The 16,063-nt window shown below is 39.4% G+C and overlaps 1 protein-coding gene across 1 annotated transcript in view; it reads left to right on the top strand.

Moving 5' to 3' along the window:
* The first annotated feature begins 79 nt into the window (after positions 1-79).
* LOC118416040 (protein jagged-1-like) overlaps positions 80-16,063 on the top strand; it is a 42,702-nt gene continuing 26,718 nt past the window's right edge. The window contains 6 exon segments of the mRNA XM_035821124.1: positions 80-1,982; positions 2,100-2,268; positions 2,271-2,395; positions 13,038-13,092; positions 13,785-14,033; positions 15,391-15,451. Of these exon segments, the coding sequence (XP_035677017.1) occupies positions 1,917-1,982; positions 2,100-2,268; positions 2,271-2,395; positions 13,038-13,092; positions 13,785-14,033; positions 15,391-15,451 (725 nt within the window). The 5' untranslated portion in view covers positions 80-1,916.

The following is a 16,063-nucleotide window of genomic DNA, read 5'->3' as shown; positions in this document are numbered from 1 at the left end:
TGGCAGTTACATTTTCCTAAGAATTTACGATATCCTTTATTTATCCACACAAAATGAAATCAGATACTATACATGTTCAATGTTTTTGTGTTTATTGGCAAATTTCTTGGTCAAAACGATCGAAGAGATAGAAATACATTTTAGATATTTCAATGTTGAATATGATTAAAAAAACGTTACTTTCGATCAAGCAGCTTTCATCAAAGCTTTATGAAAGCTATTATTTTAATATATCAGTGACATCAGAGGTACAGAAATTAATTTAACACTAAACAGTCGATTTAGATTGGGTTAGTAACTAGGAAAATGTAAATTCTTAGTGATCTTATAATAAATAGCGCATTAAAACAGATATGACAGCACTTACAGTAGATGGAAAGGTGAGAGTAACAGAGAAAAATGTACAATATAACTTTGCACTTACAAAACGCAACAAAAGATAGGCAAAACAAGTTTCAAATACAAAAATCCTCATTCGAGTTGATATGGGGGTATGGTAGCCACCCAGGCAAGCAGCTAGAGAACCATGCATCTATTATCCTGTATTCTAGATATCAAACTGATTTTAAAAGCCTGAAGGACAACGAAACACTGAGGTAAGTAAAACGTGGTTTCAATATGTGACGCCATTTGAGTAAAAAAAAACGTAAATGTGCTTTACATTTGAGTCCATGCTGACAATAACCCAAAGATTACAAGAGTTACCGGCCGTTATCGCATTTGCGAGTTGCCGTGTGGTTCGGTGCACGTCACCTGTCCAACGGTAGTGCATCAGTAATGGAAGGGCGCACACCTGCAGTTCAGGTGACAAACAAGAGAGGGCATGATCTGTTGTTGATCAATAGTTGGAACAAGACCAAGAAAATATTTCAACTGTACATTCAATCCACAATTGCCTGAGCCCTGTAAAACAGTAAAATAACTGCACAGGAGAATGGGAACGAAATTTTCGTCTTCATTATGCCGATATGAATGCTTAATAGTTTTAAGGCACGTTCCGTGTTTGCAGGGCAAAGTACATTCCAAGGTTCGCAAAGTTCGAATCGTCAAAGAAACCGTAGCCAAAGTGCTTGTTGATCGACCAGGCCACCCCGACACCTAGTCCCAACTCTTCAAAGACACTACAAAGCATACATATGTTGTTAGGGATAAAAGATACATGTTTACCCTCAATCTACGGATAATCTGATCTGCCCTTCCGCGTATTTTGTTGCAGATCTCTGGTTTCCTAATAGTATCTGGAAACAAGGGTCCTCGTGTCGATGAGTAACCAGAGTAAAAGTAGAACGTCGGAGAGTTAGACGAAGTAAAGCGATCGCCCCCACGGCTGTTGGCAAAGAGTGCGAGGGGCGATCCAGAGGAGGCTTCTCATGTTCCCCTACCAACCGCAGCCTATCGACCGGGCTGTCTCCCCGCCGCTGTACCCGCCTGTAGCCCGCAGCCAGACCCTCTCAGGCACACGGCAGCAGTCGGGCATGGTCTTCCTTCCCCTTTCCCCAACATTTCAGCCACTTTCTTCACTTCTTGGGCGACGTACGGTGCGTACAGCATACCCTGGGAAAATTTTAGGTCAAATTAGTCACACGCCTATCAACTTTCGCCTATAATAGACAATGTTTACACAACATCTCATTAAAATAGGACAATAGCCAATAGAAAGAAACGTCAACTTGTCGGCACGGAATACATAATTGATCTGCGCATGCGGCCTGTGGCAGCGCCTCCAAAATAATGCATCTGTCGGCCGCTGCGGTTCCCACAGCTCGAGACCAGGCTGCTGTGTAATTATTTTTTCGATCGGCAAGGAATACCGTCGTCGTGCATGCCCAACTCAAGCGATTCCAGCGCCGTTCAGCGGCTCCCGTTTCCCCCACAATCACTCAGGAAGGCTGTTGGGAAATTGGCACGAAGTAGGCATGGTTCATAGAGGGGCTTTCCTACTTAAAGCTGTTGGAATACTGCTGCTAACTTCCACGATACAGGTACTATTTTCAGTTTTATAATGAGCGGTACGCGTGCTATTTCACATTGCATTTTTCATTACACTGATAGGAGTTTCTCATGTTTCTTATACCGTGTGTTGTGAACTTGTTTTTCAGCTCTCCAATGCTTCTGGATATTTCGAGCTGCAAATTAACTCGATACAGAATATCGCGGGTCAGCTCAGCAGTGGAAACTGCTGCGATGGAGTTAAAGATTATGACGGGTCTTGTACACAGGATGCGTGTGATACTTACTTCAGAGTTTGCCTCAAGGAGTACCAAGGAAACCATCGGCAAGTGGAACCTGTACGTTTGGGAGATACACCAGTCCCGTGTTGGGAGGAAATTCCTTTTCCCTGTCAAACAATGGAAACAATGCGGGACGACTCCGGCTTTCATTCGTTAGTTGGACGGTAAGTGTAAACGGGGTGAGTGACGGGCGGGCATGTCAGAGAGGGGTCCGTCCACAGGCGTGTTACATGGTTTAGATTGGGAATTTATACGAGCACACGACGGTTCGGTTCAGGCTGTTGCTTGCTTTGCACAGAGTCGTGGAAAACGACAGAAGTTTCTGAAAAAGCCTTTTATGGGCACATGAGAACATGCTAATCTGCACTGTCCCAGAGTAACAGGTTCGTGCGTGCCGTCATGGGTTGGCGGTGCGGTAGGGCGAGGGTGAAACCCCGGTAGTAGTAGACTCTATCCCCTGCATGTGTGTGTGCGTGTGCAGTCTCGGTAAAATAAAATCTGACGGGCAATGGGTATAGTCTTGTAGGCACCAGTGGGTTCGTATGATACTCCCCAGTTGTCGTGGATTTACTGCTGTTGTGTGCTAACTGTGAATGGTACAGTATGTTTACCAAGTGTGCGGTGATTCTCACGTTGGGCCGCTAGCGTGCTTGGTGGGAGCGTGTCACGTTGTTGGCACCTTGTTACTACTGTGTACCGCGCAAATCCTGCAGGAACCCGGTCGGCCCTCTGTCGTCTCGTGGTTGTACGTACGTGGCGCTGGGCTTTCCGCTAAGGGATATCGCCGTATTAGGCGCTGTGTGTACTACTGAAAATTTGTGAGCAGTACACACGATAGTGAATGAATGGGAATGTTCGCTTTTGTATAAAGGGATCGATGACCTGACTGACTGCACTGGTCCTGACCGTATTTTGCCTTGACTAGAAAAGGTTCGGAGGTTACTACAAGTCGAAGTGGCTGTTTACTTGAGCGCACTACAAGCAAAATATTGCACGTGGTCGTACAATTACGTACCTCTTCAAAATACAAAAGTATTAGAATTTCGCGGGACAAAAGGAAAGTGTGAGGGACAAAGCCATTGTGCATGTTAGTTTGTTTTTGTTATTTCTAAGGACATTTTTTTAGGTTTCTAGTCCCAATGTTTTTAGTGAGAGCGTGGCCCTAGCCACTGGGTAACGTTACAGGTCATATTAATTCTAAGTCGCATGATAGCTTTCATTTTAAAAAAAATGAAATGAAAATGACCATAAGCAAAAAGGCAATTGTATTTTTTTCTTTTCTTTGTAAGTGAGAAGAGTTAGTCATACAATTTTCCAGAGACCGTTGTTTGTGTTTTGAGTCAAATGATATGGCATATGAATATTTCAGTAAGCAAAGCTACCCAGACTCATTACAACAGGTTTTGAGTCCCGGTGCGCTCTAGTACAGGCACAAACTGAAAAACAACATTAACATAATTTTTTCTGCCAAGTCTTGTATAATGCAGGGAAGATTTAAAAAAAAAGTCACATGATGTCTGTCGAAAAGGGTTGCCCCTAGTTTGAGAAAACATTGCCATATCCTGTCCATCCCTCTACCTTGAGAAACCTGGACATAGACTTTCTCACCTACAGCAATCATACTATCTAATTTGGCATGAAACAAATACAGCCAATTGTTACCAGCTGTTGCCATTAGCGGAACTTGTACCACTTCTGTGGGACATAGTTAACTCCAGCTGTTAATACCTCTTTAGTCAGAGCTGCTCTCGAAATAAATAGTCGATTTGTTGCATCAATATTTCAAGACTACCTGATCAATACTAAGCCGGTAGAACCAACTTGAACCAACATAAAGTCCTCGACATGACTTATCTGGATATTTTGACAAAAAGACAATGGTGATATGATTACCACTTGAAAGATAGTGATCTGAAGAATAGTGAATTTCCTATTCTATTATTCATGATAGTAGCAGGACAAAGAGCCATGTCCAAATGTCAAGGGGAGGGGGTTGTCTTTGTTTTTCTTGGACAATGCTTTCAGGACATTTGATCAATTAGTTCCATTGTTAGACCCAGACATGAATTTTTGTTACAAATCCTTTTGTCAATAAGTTGGTGCATTGCTGAGAACATTTCTCTCCTGCATTTTCTCACCATATTTGTTAGAATGCGATTGCTGTTAAAAATTGTTCAAGTTCTTCTTTTTTATCTATTTTGAATCCAATCTTGAAAGAGGCATTCCTTAATTGCTACCACATAAATACAATACAGTATAACCTAACTCTCTGTGTGTATCACATCGCTCTTGTAGCAGAATTTGTCAGACCAACATAAACTTCAATCCATAGAGACACACATGTCATACTGTAGATTGTCATTAATTCTTTCTGCTAAGCTTTTTGTCCACCCTTGGTCCCAAAATTCAATCATTTTTGTGATGGGATAAAGTTTAGAGTAGTTAAGAAGATCAGAAGATAATCTTTTATTCAATTCTGATTGATTCAGCTTGTCCTGTCAAATATGTTCACTGTCCTGATTGAGAAACTACCGTGATAAATAGTTGAATCTGTGGATTGGTATTGTGAAGTAATATCCTGTAGTTTCATGTTAGAAGAATACAGGGTCCCTGAACTGTAAGTATAGGTCCCCCGTGTCTCTTTCTTCCCAGTTAGCAAACAGACGCCAAGACCAGTGGGTAACAGGTCCTGAGGAAAAATTTGAAATTCATGAAGCCCAAAGCATCAGTATGCAGAGCAGGTGTCTGGAACACAGAGAGACCTGTTACAACTGTTTGCAGTCCTTGGGCTTCCTGCTTCTGGTCGAACAATGTTTCCCAAAGCAAGGACAGGTGCTCCTGGACAACACTTTGTCCATTCGCATGTCTTCCACTCATTTGTACAAGCCTTTTAGAGCAAGTCAAACATGTAATGGAGCAAATTATGGGCTTGCGGCCTTGTCCTGATGATACCATCAATAACTGTTCTAAGACCTCAAAGCGATTACATACAATGTGTGATTTCTTTGTCTGTTTGAAAATGTTAGGAATATTTGTTTTCCACAGACCAATTGATTTAATCACTTGTTTTGGAATCAGCATTTTGGTAGAATAGTGTAAAAATCATCTATTTTCTTGATGACGTTATCTTTTGAAACAAAGCTTTTACTACAGCTTCTATTTGACTAGCACATTGAAACCTTCTCCTGGAGGCCCCAACATCATTGTGTGTGTGTTGATTTTTCTTTATCCTATTTTAGATGAATAGTCAAATCAATCAAACTTTTTTTGCCTGCTTCATTCTAAATACAGTGAGTGGTTTGCAGAGAAATTACACAAATGGGCAATTTTAGTAAAGTGTCCCATGGTGATAGTTCATGAAAAAACATAAGGATGGTCCCCAAAATGATCACAAATTATTGAAGTAACTTACATTTCACCTACCCAGAAATGAAACCTTTTATCTACAGTTGATTACAGGTATTAGAATGGGGCATTATATTTTATGAGAAGAAGCTATTAAAAAGATGAGGATTATATTTTTACTCCAATAAACATGTAAGGAGAGAAATTATAGTATGTCATCGATAATTCATGAGCAACAGTTTTAAAGCTACGCAATTTGAATATTTCAGTAGCTACTGTCCTTGTTTCAAAGGTCATACTGCTGTTATCAACATTATCCATGTATATGTTTGAATCTGTACTTATTGAATATAAAATAATGAGGAAGAGCGTAGAAGTTGTAGAAATAGATATGGTCATGTTTTTGTTTGAGGTTTTCATAGTCCATTCAGTTGAAAAGGGTTTAGCTCATTGACAAAAGAGTAAGTCGCACGTAGGTGTGACAAAGAGGCTTCTATTCAGTTGGTTATGAAATATTAATGAAGATTACAGCACGCGGTGATGGCAAAATAGTGAAAAAAATGTTGGAGCCGTTCTGGCACATGAGAGGATCCTGTAAAACTTTGGAAATATTCATGGTGTGGAATTGGATACTTCTAATGGTTTCTAAATAATGATAACAGCATTCTACCATTATTTACCATTTTCTACCATTTTTTACCATTTTTTGTAAATGGTTCGGTGGGCTGGGAAGATAGCAATTCACACATCCTTGCAAAGTATGGTTGGGTGCCATGCAACAATGGCCCACCACAAAGGATCCACCAGTACCCAGCAGTGAAATCTAAAAATATACAGATGCAACAATAGGGCTTACTTTTATGGGGGCAATAAACTAATTTTACCATTTGGCCAGGTTTACCATTTTTTGTAAATATTTGTAAATGTGAAATAATCACAGAGAGGTTTCACAATTGTTCTAAATAAAGATATTTTTGTACAGTTACTTTCAAAATGTTTCTAAAATATTCAAAGAAATTCAAATAAATGAGTATTTTCGTAGTCAATTTTTTGAAAATAATTTAATTATTGTGGCTCAGATATTCTTTTATTCAAAATAATTCAGACTAATTATAAATATCGCCTAAAAACCCTCATGGTGTCTTGGAATGGACTCTAGCTCATTGACAAAAGAGTAAGTCGCACGTAGGTGTGACAAAGAGGCTTCTATTCAGTTGGTTATGAAATATTAATGAAGATTACAGCACGCGGTGATGGCAAAATAGTGAAAAAAAAATGTTGGAGCCGTTCTGGCATATGAAAGGATTATTTATTCAGTCTCAGTAGCATAAGTCCATCCTGAAGCTCCATATCTGGGCTTGGAGGATCATATCCTTCAACTTGGTAGTCATGTGGATAACTCTCCTCACTCCAAAAGGGCCCAGGAACATTGTCAAGTGTCAAGAAATGAGCGTAGCAATATTGTACTATCAAGGACATTATATATGTACTATCAAGAACATTATATAATGTCCTTGGCAGTACTATGGTGTTACTTGGTGGTTGGAAATAACTGCCATGTAGCGTTTCAAGTGATATGTGGTGCTGGTTATGTGTATGAATGAGGGAGAAAGCTCAGCCCCAAACCCTGTTGACCACTAAAGATCAGTATCTGCACATATCAGTGTTAAGTTTCCAACAAGACTTGTAGTAGCCAAGAGAAAGTGAGCGGTGGTGCTTGCTGCTATTCCATATTTGGCCAGACAGATGCTGTGATTGTTATCACTGTCCATCCATCTTGCCAGTCAATCTTTTTCTCCACAATTTCCTGCATGGCAAATGGCAACCCAGAAGATCAGGCCACTAGAGGTTTATATTTAGAGCTGCTTTAAATAGCTGTCACTGAGATTCATGCAAACTCCATTACAATCTTGTGTGCACCGCTACCAACCAACAGGAACAAATACATTCTAGTCCTGTGGGCATCCGTCAGTCAACTTTCCTTCCAGCAGTGCTTTGTCATTGTCATTTAAAAGTGAGAGTTGAACCTGAAGAAATGTAGATATTAGTAAGTTACAGATAGGGGGCACTGAAGGTTATGTTGAAAAGGATCTTATTGAAATGCCTCTTTTAGAGCTAACATTAGGCAATACACACAGGTTTCATTTTTGCCATCATGATCACTGAAGACAAATCAAAAAGTTGTATAAAACAGGGATTCTTCGAGTGTATACTGTACAACAATGAGAACAGCTCGTACAATACGATCCAAGAATTGCCCCCGCAGTGGCACAGTGACATCATAAAATGCTCATCCACAGGGCGTGTAATTATTTCTTGGCACGTAGTAGTGTGTCTCTAAGCGTGGGAAAAGTTGTGTCAGGCAGGATTGGCACTACAACCATCATTCAAGGGGTCAAAGGGTTATATCCTGAGGGTGCTTGATCAATTGTTAAAAATCTGATGCTTTGAGGGCAATATATGGCTGACAGGGTCACAGTGTTTGTTTGTTTTTCCGTCTATTGTCAATCAGCAGGGGCCTGGAAGAGAACTGTTTGCCCATTGTAAGTTTGTCAGAATAACACATTCCAAGTATGCCTTGATTGCCATTAAATAGCTTCTTCTGTTTTAGATTTATTATTCATGCCAAGGTGTGCTGTTCGCTGATCCCCATCTGTCAGCAAACCTGGCTTGTGTGTCTGTCAGCCACTTGACCACCTCTGTGGATAGGTTGGGTCAACATTTGGCCCTTGGTGTAATACAGCTCATCTGGAACTCAGACCCAGAGGGACTAAAAAAAGTGTTCCACACTTCCCCTTGCAATTACTTTTTATGCCAATAATATCACGAACCACCATCAAAGTAAGAATTTGTCACGCAGATTGAGACTCAAACCATGTCCTTTCATATATCTGCACATTGTCAGGGCATACCTGCTGTTAGTAATCTTGATTAAGTTCCAGGAGAGTAGATTTTTGTTTGTTTTTGCCAACAGAGGAAAAAGGAACTAGAGGTTATCTGGGTTAAGTTGGTACATCCTGGTCTGGACTTGTCTCTGTTTACACCAGTGGCTGGCTGAATATCCTCTTCTGCCACTGTTTTGGGAGGACTGATTAAGTTAAATGTACATTGATGACTAAGAATTTAAGACATTTGTACAAACAGAACCTTATTTTTTACTTATCAGGGACAGCTTTTGTCTTGGACAATAGCCAGGAAACAGACTTACTGAGAATAGAAATATGAATTTGTAGCAGGTCCAACATTTAGTCCTCACTGAAAATCTTGTAAAATCAAAACTTTAACAATTTCTATCAACAAGTGATATACTTGGAAACATATAAGACACTTCTATATTGGCCTGTTGAAAAAGTAAAGAGAACGCCTCTGCTAACAGGCATGAAAAAGGGTTGTATATTACAGTGGGCAGTATGTCATGTTCCACATGGTGACAGGAAATGTTGACGTCAGAAGTTTCTGCATCAGATACAACTCCCCTTTCTCAGAATCAGTGGTTGAACAGTTGGCATGCTTTTGACATGAGATACAATGTGTCCCTGGGTCATCAAATAAAAATGGCTCCTCAAATTTCATATAGAGGAACAGGCAGAGGTCTCAATGGATGACTGATTGAGTGATTGTTGCCAAGTCCTCTGCGTCTGTCTCTATGATAATGTAGCCCATGGATGTCATGTTGGTAACATGATGGGTCTGCATAGCATTCCACATTCTGCTTGGTATGGAGCACAGCAAATGTTGTGGGTCTAGCCACAGTAGGAAGCATTATAGATAGTGAATGTACGCAAGGCAGGCATATATGCGGTAAACATTGTTGTCCTTCATTTGAGCTGAATTTATGATTGCTTCAATAAAATCTAGAGTAAAGAAGTACATCAAAACTTGTGCTATTAGGCTTATAACACCATTGCTAAATTCAAGGTTCATCTAGCAGGATCAAAATTGAAGTTAAATTTGCATGCCTTTTTCCATGGGCAAAGGGAGTTCTGATACAAAGTTTATGGTTCGCTTCTGTTTATGTTAAATGTTTTCAGTGAATTATTTGCAAACTGTAATTGGTTCCTTTAATATTATGATATTTTTTATCCTAAATTCATCGTCAGCCCTCCTGAATTTGCCATTTATTGTTGTCAATATTTTACATGAATCGTTGCCATGACGTCCCCATGCAGACCCTCTTACAACAGTTTGAGAAAATGTCCATAGTTTGTGATTACCCTACATATATACTCCAATGGAATCATTTAGCCATTTACCGGTAGTAGCAACAGGTGTTGTTCAGGTATAGGCTAGCTGGTTCATAAAAGTGATTGAGCATTGCTTTTGCCTAATCAATGTCTATATCTATAGAATATGACATGCTAAAGCTCTGTGTGTTGAAATTCTAAACAACATTCAACTTTACCATGGATGTAATGGTAGGGGGAAAACCCACAGTTCAACAGTCGGGCACTGTTTAGCTGATGCCAGGGCTGCTTTCTTCTCTGTGTTTCCCACCACTGATACAGGCAGTGGTCTCTTGCCTGCTTAATGAACCCAGGAGTTGTGGAAACAAGGGAAGTTTTAATGGGTAAAACGAGCTGCTTCTGCTGCCCAACTGTTGAAAAACACTGTCACCTGAGAGTGTTTATCCAACCATCTCTGCCTGTCCATCCCAGACACTGGGCTTCTAATTGCATGGAATAACACCAGGCTACTGAACTATGTCAACTTTGCAAACTCTCTCAGGGATTTGGTTTTGTTACCTTGACTTAGGGCTCTACTTCAGCATCAGGTTTGGTTTTATCAGATGCAGCACCATTTCTGAGGATTAACAGTGGACTATTATCAGAGGCACTAAACTGGGCCCATAGGCCAATGAGATAATCCAGATTGTTACAGACACACAGAAAGGATGATGGTTTCTGGATTTCTCAGTGTGTAGTACCACAGCGTGACATCTTCATAAAAATCAGCTCTGGCTTCCTTTTTTTGTGTTTTACGGCCATCAAACCCTAAAGTTTCAAAGAGAAATAAACAAATAAAAAGGGGAGGGATCTTGTCCATATTATGTAAACAGAAACCTTGAGTTGTATATAGACAATGGAAGCAAACAGGAATAGGACCAATAAACTTTACCTAGCTACTCCCATCCTTGAATGGGCATAAATGGTCAATTTTACTAGATCTAGTGGTCCACCATTCACTTCTCTCTGTTTATACTAATTACTATGTAAGGCAAAGACAATTTTTATTTAGCTTGGATGATAGAAATTAGTGATCTAAAATGTGTAAATCAAGGGCTCAATGGTGAATCTGTCAGTATTCAAAGCAAGTCAAGCAATTCTGTTTCTATTGCCTTGCTGCAGCCTGTGTATATATTGCTACTGAGTTGTCTACTTTCAGGTTGCTGGCCTGTAAATGCTCTAGTGCACCCATTCTCTACTTCTGTGGTGCTGGGCTCTTCAGGAGCGCCAACTATTTTTATTTGTCGGGTATTCTATGCAGCACAAGTGTCTTGATTTTAGTTCCTATGATTGCCAGGTGATTTTGGAGCACTTGAAAGCCGAGTGTGATACCAAGGAGACCATAGCATGGCACAGGTTTTGTCAGACAGTCTTCCCATGACTGCCGCTGCCCCAACTTGTTGTCATTGACGTAACAATGCACACTAAGAGTGTTTGCCTTCAGTGGTGTGTATGTTTAACTGTCAAGCAACCCACCTATTAATGTGGCTGTTTGCATATTTGTGTAATGTCCTGCAGTGGGCTTTGAAACTCACCCCCATGTTCCACCACGACCTGGTTGAACATTGTTACGTTTCAAACACAACCGTGGGAAAAGTAAACTGTTGTAACTGTTAGATGGCAGCGATAAACTGGCCCTAAATCAGTAGCACTTTATTGTCCTCCATCTTGTTCATTTTCGATTGGAACTTTTAATACCACATTTATTGCTCTTATCTTGACAGTTTCTAGAGATCCCTAACTTTGTTCAGACCGCAATTCTGGATTAGGAAGGAGTCCCCACTAAGCACCTGTGTGGTTAATATTTTCAGGACAAGTCAAGAAGGTTTAGCCCATTGCATTTGTAGGGGTGCAAGACAGGTGTAATATTCATTCATCATTACTTATTAGTGGGGGAAGCAAGTTAACAAAGCAGCTTAGTTTGAATACTTTTCAAGATAATCAGTCTTAGATGATGTCCTTGAGTTCCTTTGTGTTCGGATTATTGGGGCTGTTTACTTAGAAAAAGAGGGGCTGCTGTTTGTAGTGATGGACTGGAAAGGTCAATGAACTTGTGACTCTTGTAGTACAAGTTGTCCTCTGGGACAGCTGCTCTGGCTCTTCAACAGGCAGGGATGTAATTCAAGTCCGCATTGAAATGACAACTGCCTGTTGTGGGAATATTATCAAGCCAGAGGAAATAATATCCAAGTTTACAGATTTCCAAAGTTCTATTAATGACAAACTCCGACTCACAATCATGTGACCCATATATGACATTTTTAAGCATTCTCCATCTTCCTATGAGGATTGTCCTTTTTCTGAGCATTCACTGAATCATTTGTAAGTCATCATTCTCCAATCCAGGTCATCATTCTCCAATGACCTGGATTGTAGAATGTTTTTGATTGTAACTGATGCAAAGAAGATGTAATTCAATCATTGAAAACATAAATCATCCATGTTCTTTATAAAACCATTACTTTGAAGATAGACTTTTGATAGAATCAAATCAGTAGGCAAATTGTTTTTTGGATTTCTTATTTCTTGATTTGTAAAAAATTTGTTTTGGGGGGGAGTTCTAGAAATATGAAAAATTCCCATTATAGTTTACACTATTTTCAAATGAGACAAGTCTAGAGACAGTGCTCTCCCTCTATCTCTAGGTATTTTCAAATTTAGTTGGTATTCTGAAAGTACTTGACTTATTGCTTATAAATATATATACAGATACATCACGTAGCATTGGATAAATACTAGAAGAAGAATGTATTTAAGTGTGCAAATACATTTTGGAGGTATACAGAAGAGCTATAGCACCTGACTAGTTATGTATTCATCATTGTCAACTAAACTTTCTGAACAGTTTTCTTTCTCAATTCAACCTATAAAATAGTACAAATGCAAAAAATTCAGAACGCTGTGATAAACATGGCTTTGATTTTTTCAAGGTACAGAAGCATGTGTAAATGAAAACCATGGGAACTATTACTACGTCTTTTTAAGAGGAAGTTCAAGTAGCCTGACTGTACACCGCACTTACATCAGCCACTTGGTATGGGACTGTGTGGGATATGTGATACTGGTGGGAGCTTTACCAGTTGTTCCTTTTGGTTTAGAATTGTAATGGGTCAATAGGTAAGGTATTGTGTTCCACCAAATAGGTTGATGCCATCCGCATGTACCTGGAAAGCTATGTTTGACATTGTAAGTGCTTTGTCGTGTTCTAATGTCATCCTTTCATCTGCTTACCTTACAGAGTGGCTACACATTGATACTTGAGGCTTGGGATCGGGACAACTCTAGCAGGACAGGTATGCTACCGTCAGTTGTTGTGTACCATCACTGTCATGGCGAAGAGCACACAGAAAGGGTTGGTTCAAAACAGGTCATTAATTCTAGGCAGACCGTTAGTCTATCTGAACCTACACAGACCAGCAGACTCTTCAGGCTGGAATTCTAGTCTGCTCAGTTTCAAAACAACCAATACCAGCTGAATTCTGAACATCAAATAAAGCAGTGACAACTGAAATGGGAGCTGCTATCTGGTGAACTCTTATCACCTACTGTCACTTTTACCATTCCTTCCTAAGATTTCAATTCCAATCAAATGCAAAATTTTAAGTCTCATCTTGAAGATTTAAAAGTGGACTATTTTGCATCAGGTTGATGATGATGATGATGATGATTTGTGAAGGCAGGTGAAATAAGAAAAGAAGTAGAAATGAAAACAGTCTTTCTGTGATAGACTCTAGTGCTTTCAACAAACATAGAATACATTGGTAAATCCATGGAACAAAATGTCAACATAAAAGCTTATGGTAAAAAATATTAATATCAATATCAATATCAGTAGATCATATGAAGTTATTGACAGTTAATGATCAGACGTGTATGATGTGAAGTTGTCGTAATACATTTAGATAATCATATAATCGATAAAAAGAATTACAGTTCATTACATCATGATTTGTCGAATTAACACGCATGGTTGTCTCTTTTGCAGATGGCCTCATTGACAGCTACTCTGTCTCTGGCATGATTCACCCTGGAAATACCTGGCAGAATTTTCAGTACAATGGACCAACAGCAGTTATTGATTACAAGATCAGGGTACTGTGTGACGAGCACTACTATGGATCCAACTGTAGTCGGTTGTGTCGCCCCAAAGATGACTTTGTAGGACATTTTACCTGTGATCAGAATGGGAATAAAGTTTGCAGAGAAGGATGGATGGGAGCTGACTGCAAAACACGTGAGTACTTTATCATGTTAGAAAACACTTCTTTGCCAACCTTGAGAATTCCTTCTTCTAGCCTGGATGCCAGACTGTTTTCAGGGCCTTCACAGGCTAAAGAGTTAGGCCCTGCACACCAGATATTTATACTGGCATGGGGGTCTGGAATACAGGCTTAGTTATATTCTTTCACTGTCTGGGTTGTTTCTTTGATGATTCTGTACATTTTTGATACTGGACCATTGATAAAAAAACTTCAAATTTCCAACTGAACAAGGACTTTGTTAGTTTAAAAAAAATAACAACACTAGAAAAGGGACAAAATGTTGCAAGAACAGGTATGAAACACAGTGAAAGAGTCTGATGATCATAACTGCTTGGAGACTGCTTGAACAGAACATACTTCAGCTTAATTCCTAACTTATCTGATTTAAAGAAATGTGACAATATCATTCTTTGGAACTTAGCTGCAGATTACAAATACCACCCAACTGTAAGAAAATCTTTCAGATCAACATCGGCAAATTTGAAGATACAAGCATTTATTCATTGTCTTAAAAAAACTAAGGACCACCACTGAGAAACGTGGAAGTTAAAGCTTATGTCCGTCCTGTAACCCTGGTTAGTTCAACTGCCATCTTGTCATGGCACACTCAACTGAAAGAATGAGGGTTTATCTTAGTTTATTCTTTTCTTGGAAAGGAATGTTGTCTATAACTTATGTATTTGAAACAGTTCAACCCTATCTGGCAGATACTGTGTAAGTGCAGTGAGAAGGATAATTCCTGGCATTCCAGACCTGTTATCACCTTGTAGTGTCTTATCCTATTGGTACTAACGTTAGTAGAGTCCTTCACAAGCAGAAGAAAGTATCAAATGGGCTTTATCACTCCCTTATGCTATGATAGGTTATACCTTTCTGTTAACTCTTGAAAGTAAACTTAGCTCCTAGAAATAACATTAGTGATAGACTGAAAACTATAATATTTAGTGAAAGGAAAAATAGCATGAAGGTACGAAGGGAGTTTTTTCAGTAAACATTATCATTGACATGTTTGAATTTCAATCCACAATGAAACCATTTTTTTCAAGAAAAAATGTTGCAGTGTGTAATACAACACAATAATTACATAAAGAAATATAATTATATGAAATATAGTTAGTAGCTAACAAACTTCTGTAAAGTAATTCCCTTTTTTTGTATGTGTCATGGTACTGTCATTACATTTTGGATGTAAGTTCAGTGTGCTTTACTGTTGCACTACATTTGTACATTACATGGGCTTGCATGCTATTTGCAGGTATCTACAAAAATTATATTACACTGATTTCTATCAATCATTATCATTTTAACACTTCCTTCTTGTATTTCCAGCTGTCTGCAGAGTTGGTTGTAACACAGCCCATGGACATTGCTCCGTTCCAGGACAGTGCAGGTAGGCGTTTTGTAATATGTATTCTTAGTTATTCAATTAGAAAAATTCCGGAGGATAATGTTTCATTTTCACTCAAAAGAATACACGTTTCGGGACTGCAAGACCATCCTCTTTCTGTTCGTCCCATCCATACATGTTGTTGATACTGGTTGTCATGGACACAGGTCTGATGAAGCATGAAATTTACTTGATTGCTGTCAGCATTTACGTTGGATACCTTTTACGTGTCAACCATAGACCTATAATTTTTGTCTTACGAATGGAGACTAGTTTTCAAAGCTTCAACATGCTCACCAACAATCACTGTTTGCAATGATGAGTCATTCTCTTCATACCTGAGTGTGGGAGAGAAGACTTGTGAACGTTTTTTTGCAATCATGGTAAATCCTGTGATGGTGCATTACAAGCTTGAATCATTCCCTTTGAAAGTCAACCAAGTGGATGAGGGCATGCCATGGCTTTTTTATAGTAAACAAATAGTGTTTGCTTATGTGCTGTAGGGTACTTTAAGAGCATTGGGCCTAGAACCAGGGGCCTGTGTTTGTTGGTGCATGTCTTGCCCCTCCTTGTTAGTGAAAACAAAATGGATGGGGCCAATTTGTGATGTGTGCT

Source organism: Branchiostoma floridae, chromosome 1, assembly GCF_000003815.2.
Source record: "Branchiostoma floridae strain S238N-H82 chromosome 1, Bfl_VNyyK, whole genome shotgun sequence".
NCBI lineage: Eukaryota > Metazoa > Chordata > Leptocardii > Amphioxiformes > Branchiostomatidae > Branchiostoma > Branchiostoma floridae.
The sequence above is the reverse complement of the archived record's forward strand: the minus strand, read 5'-3'. Positions and strand labels throughout refer to the sequence as shown.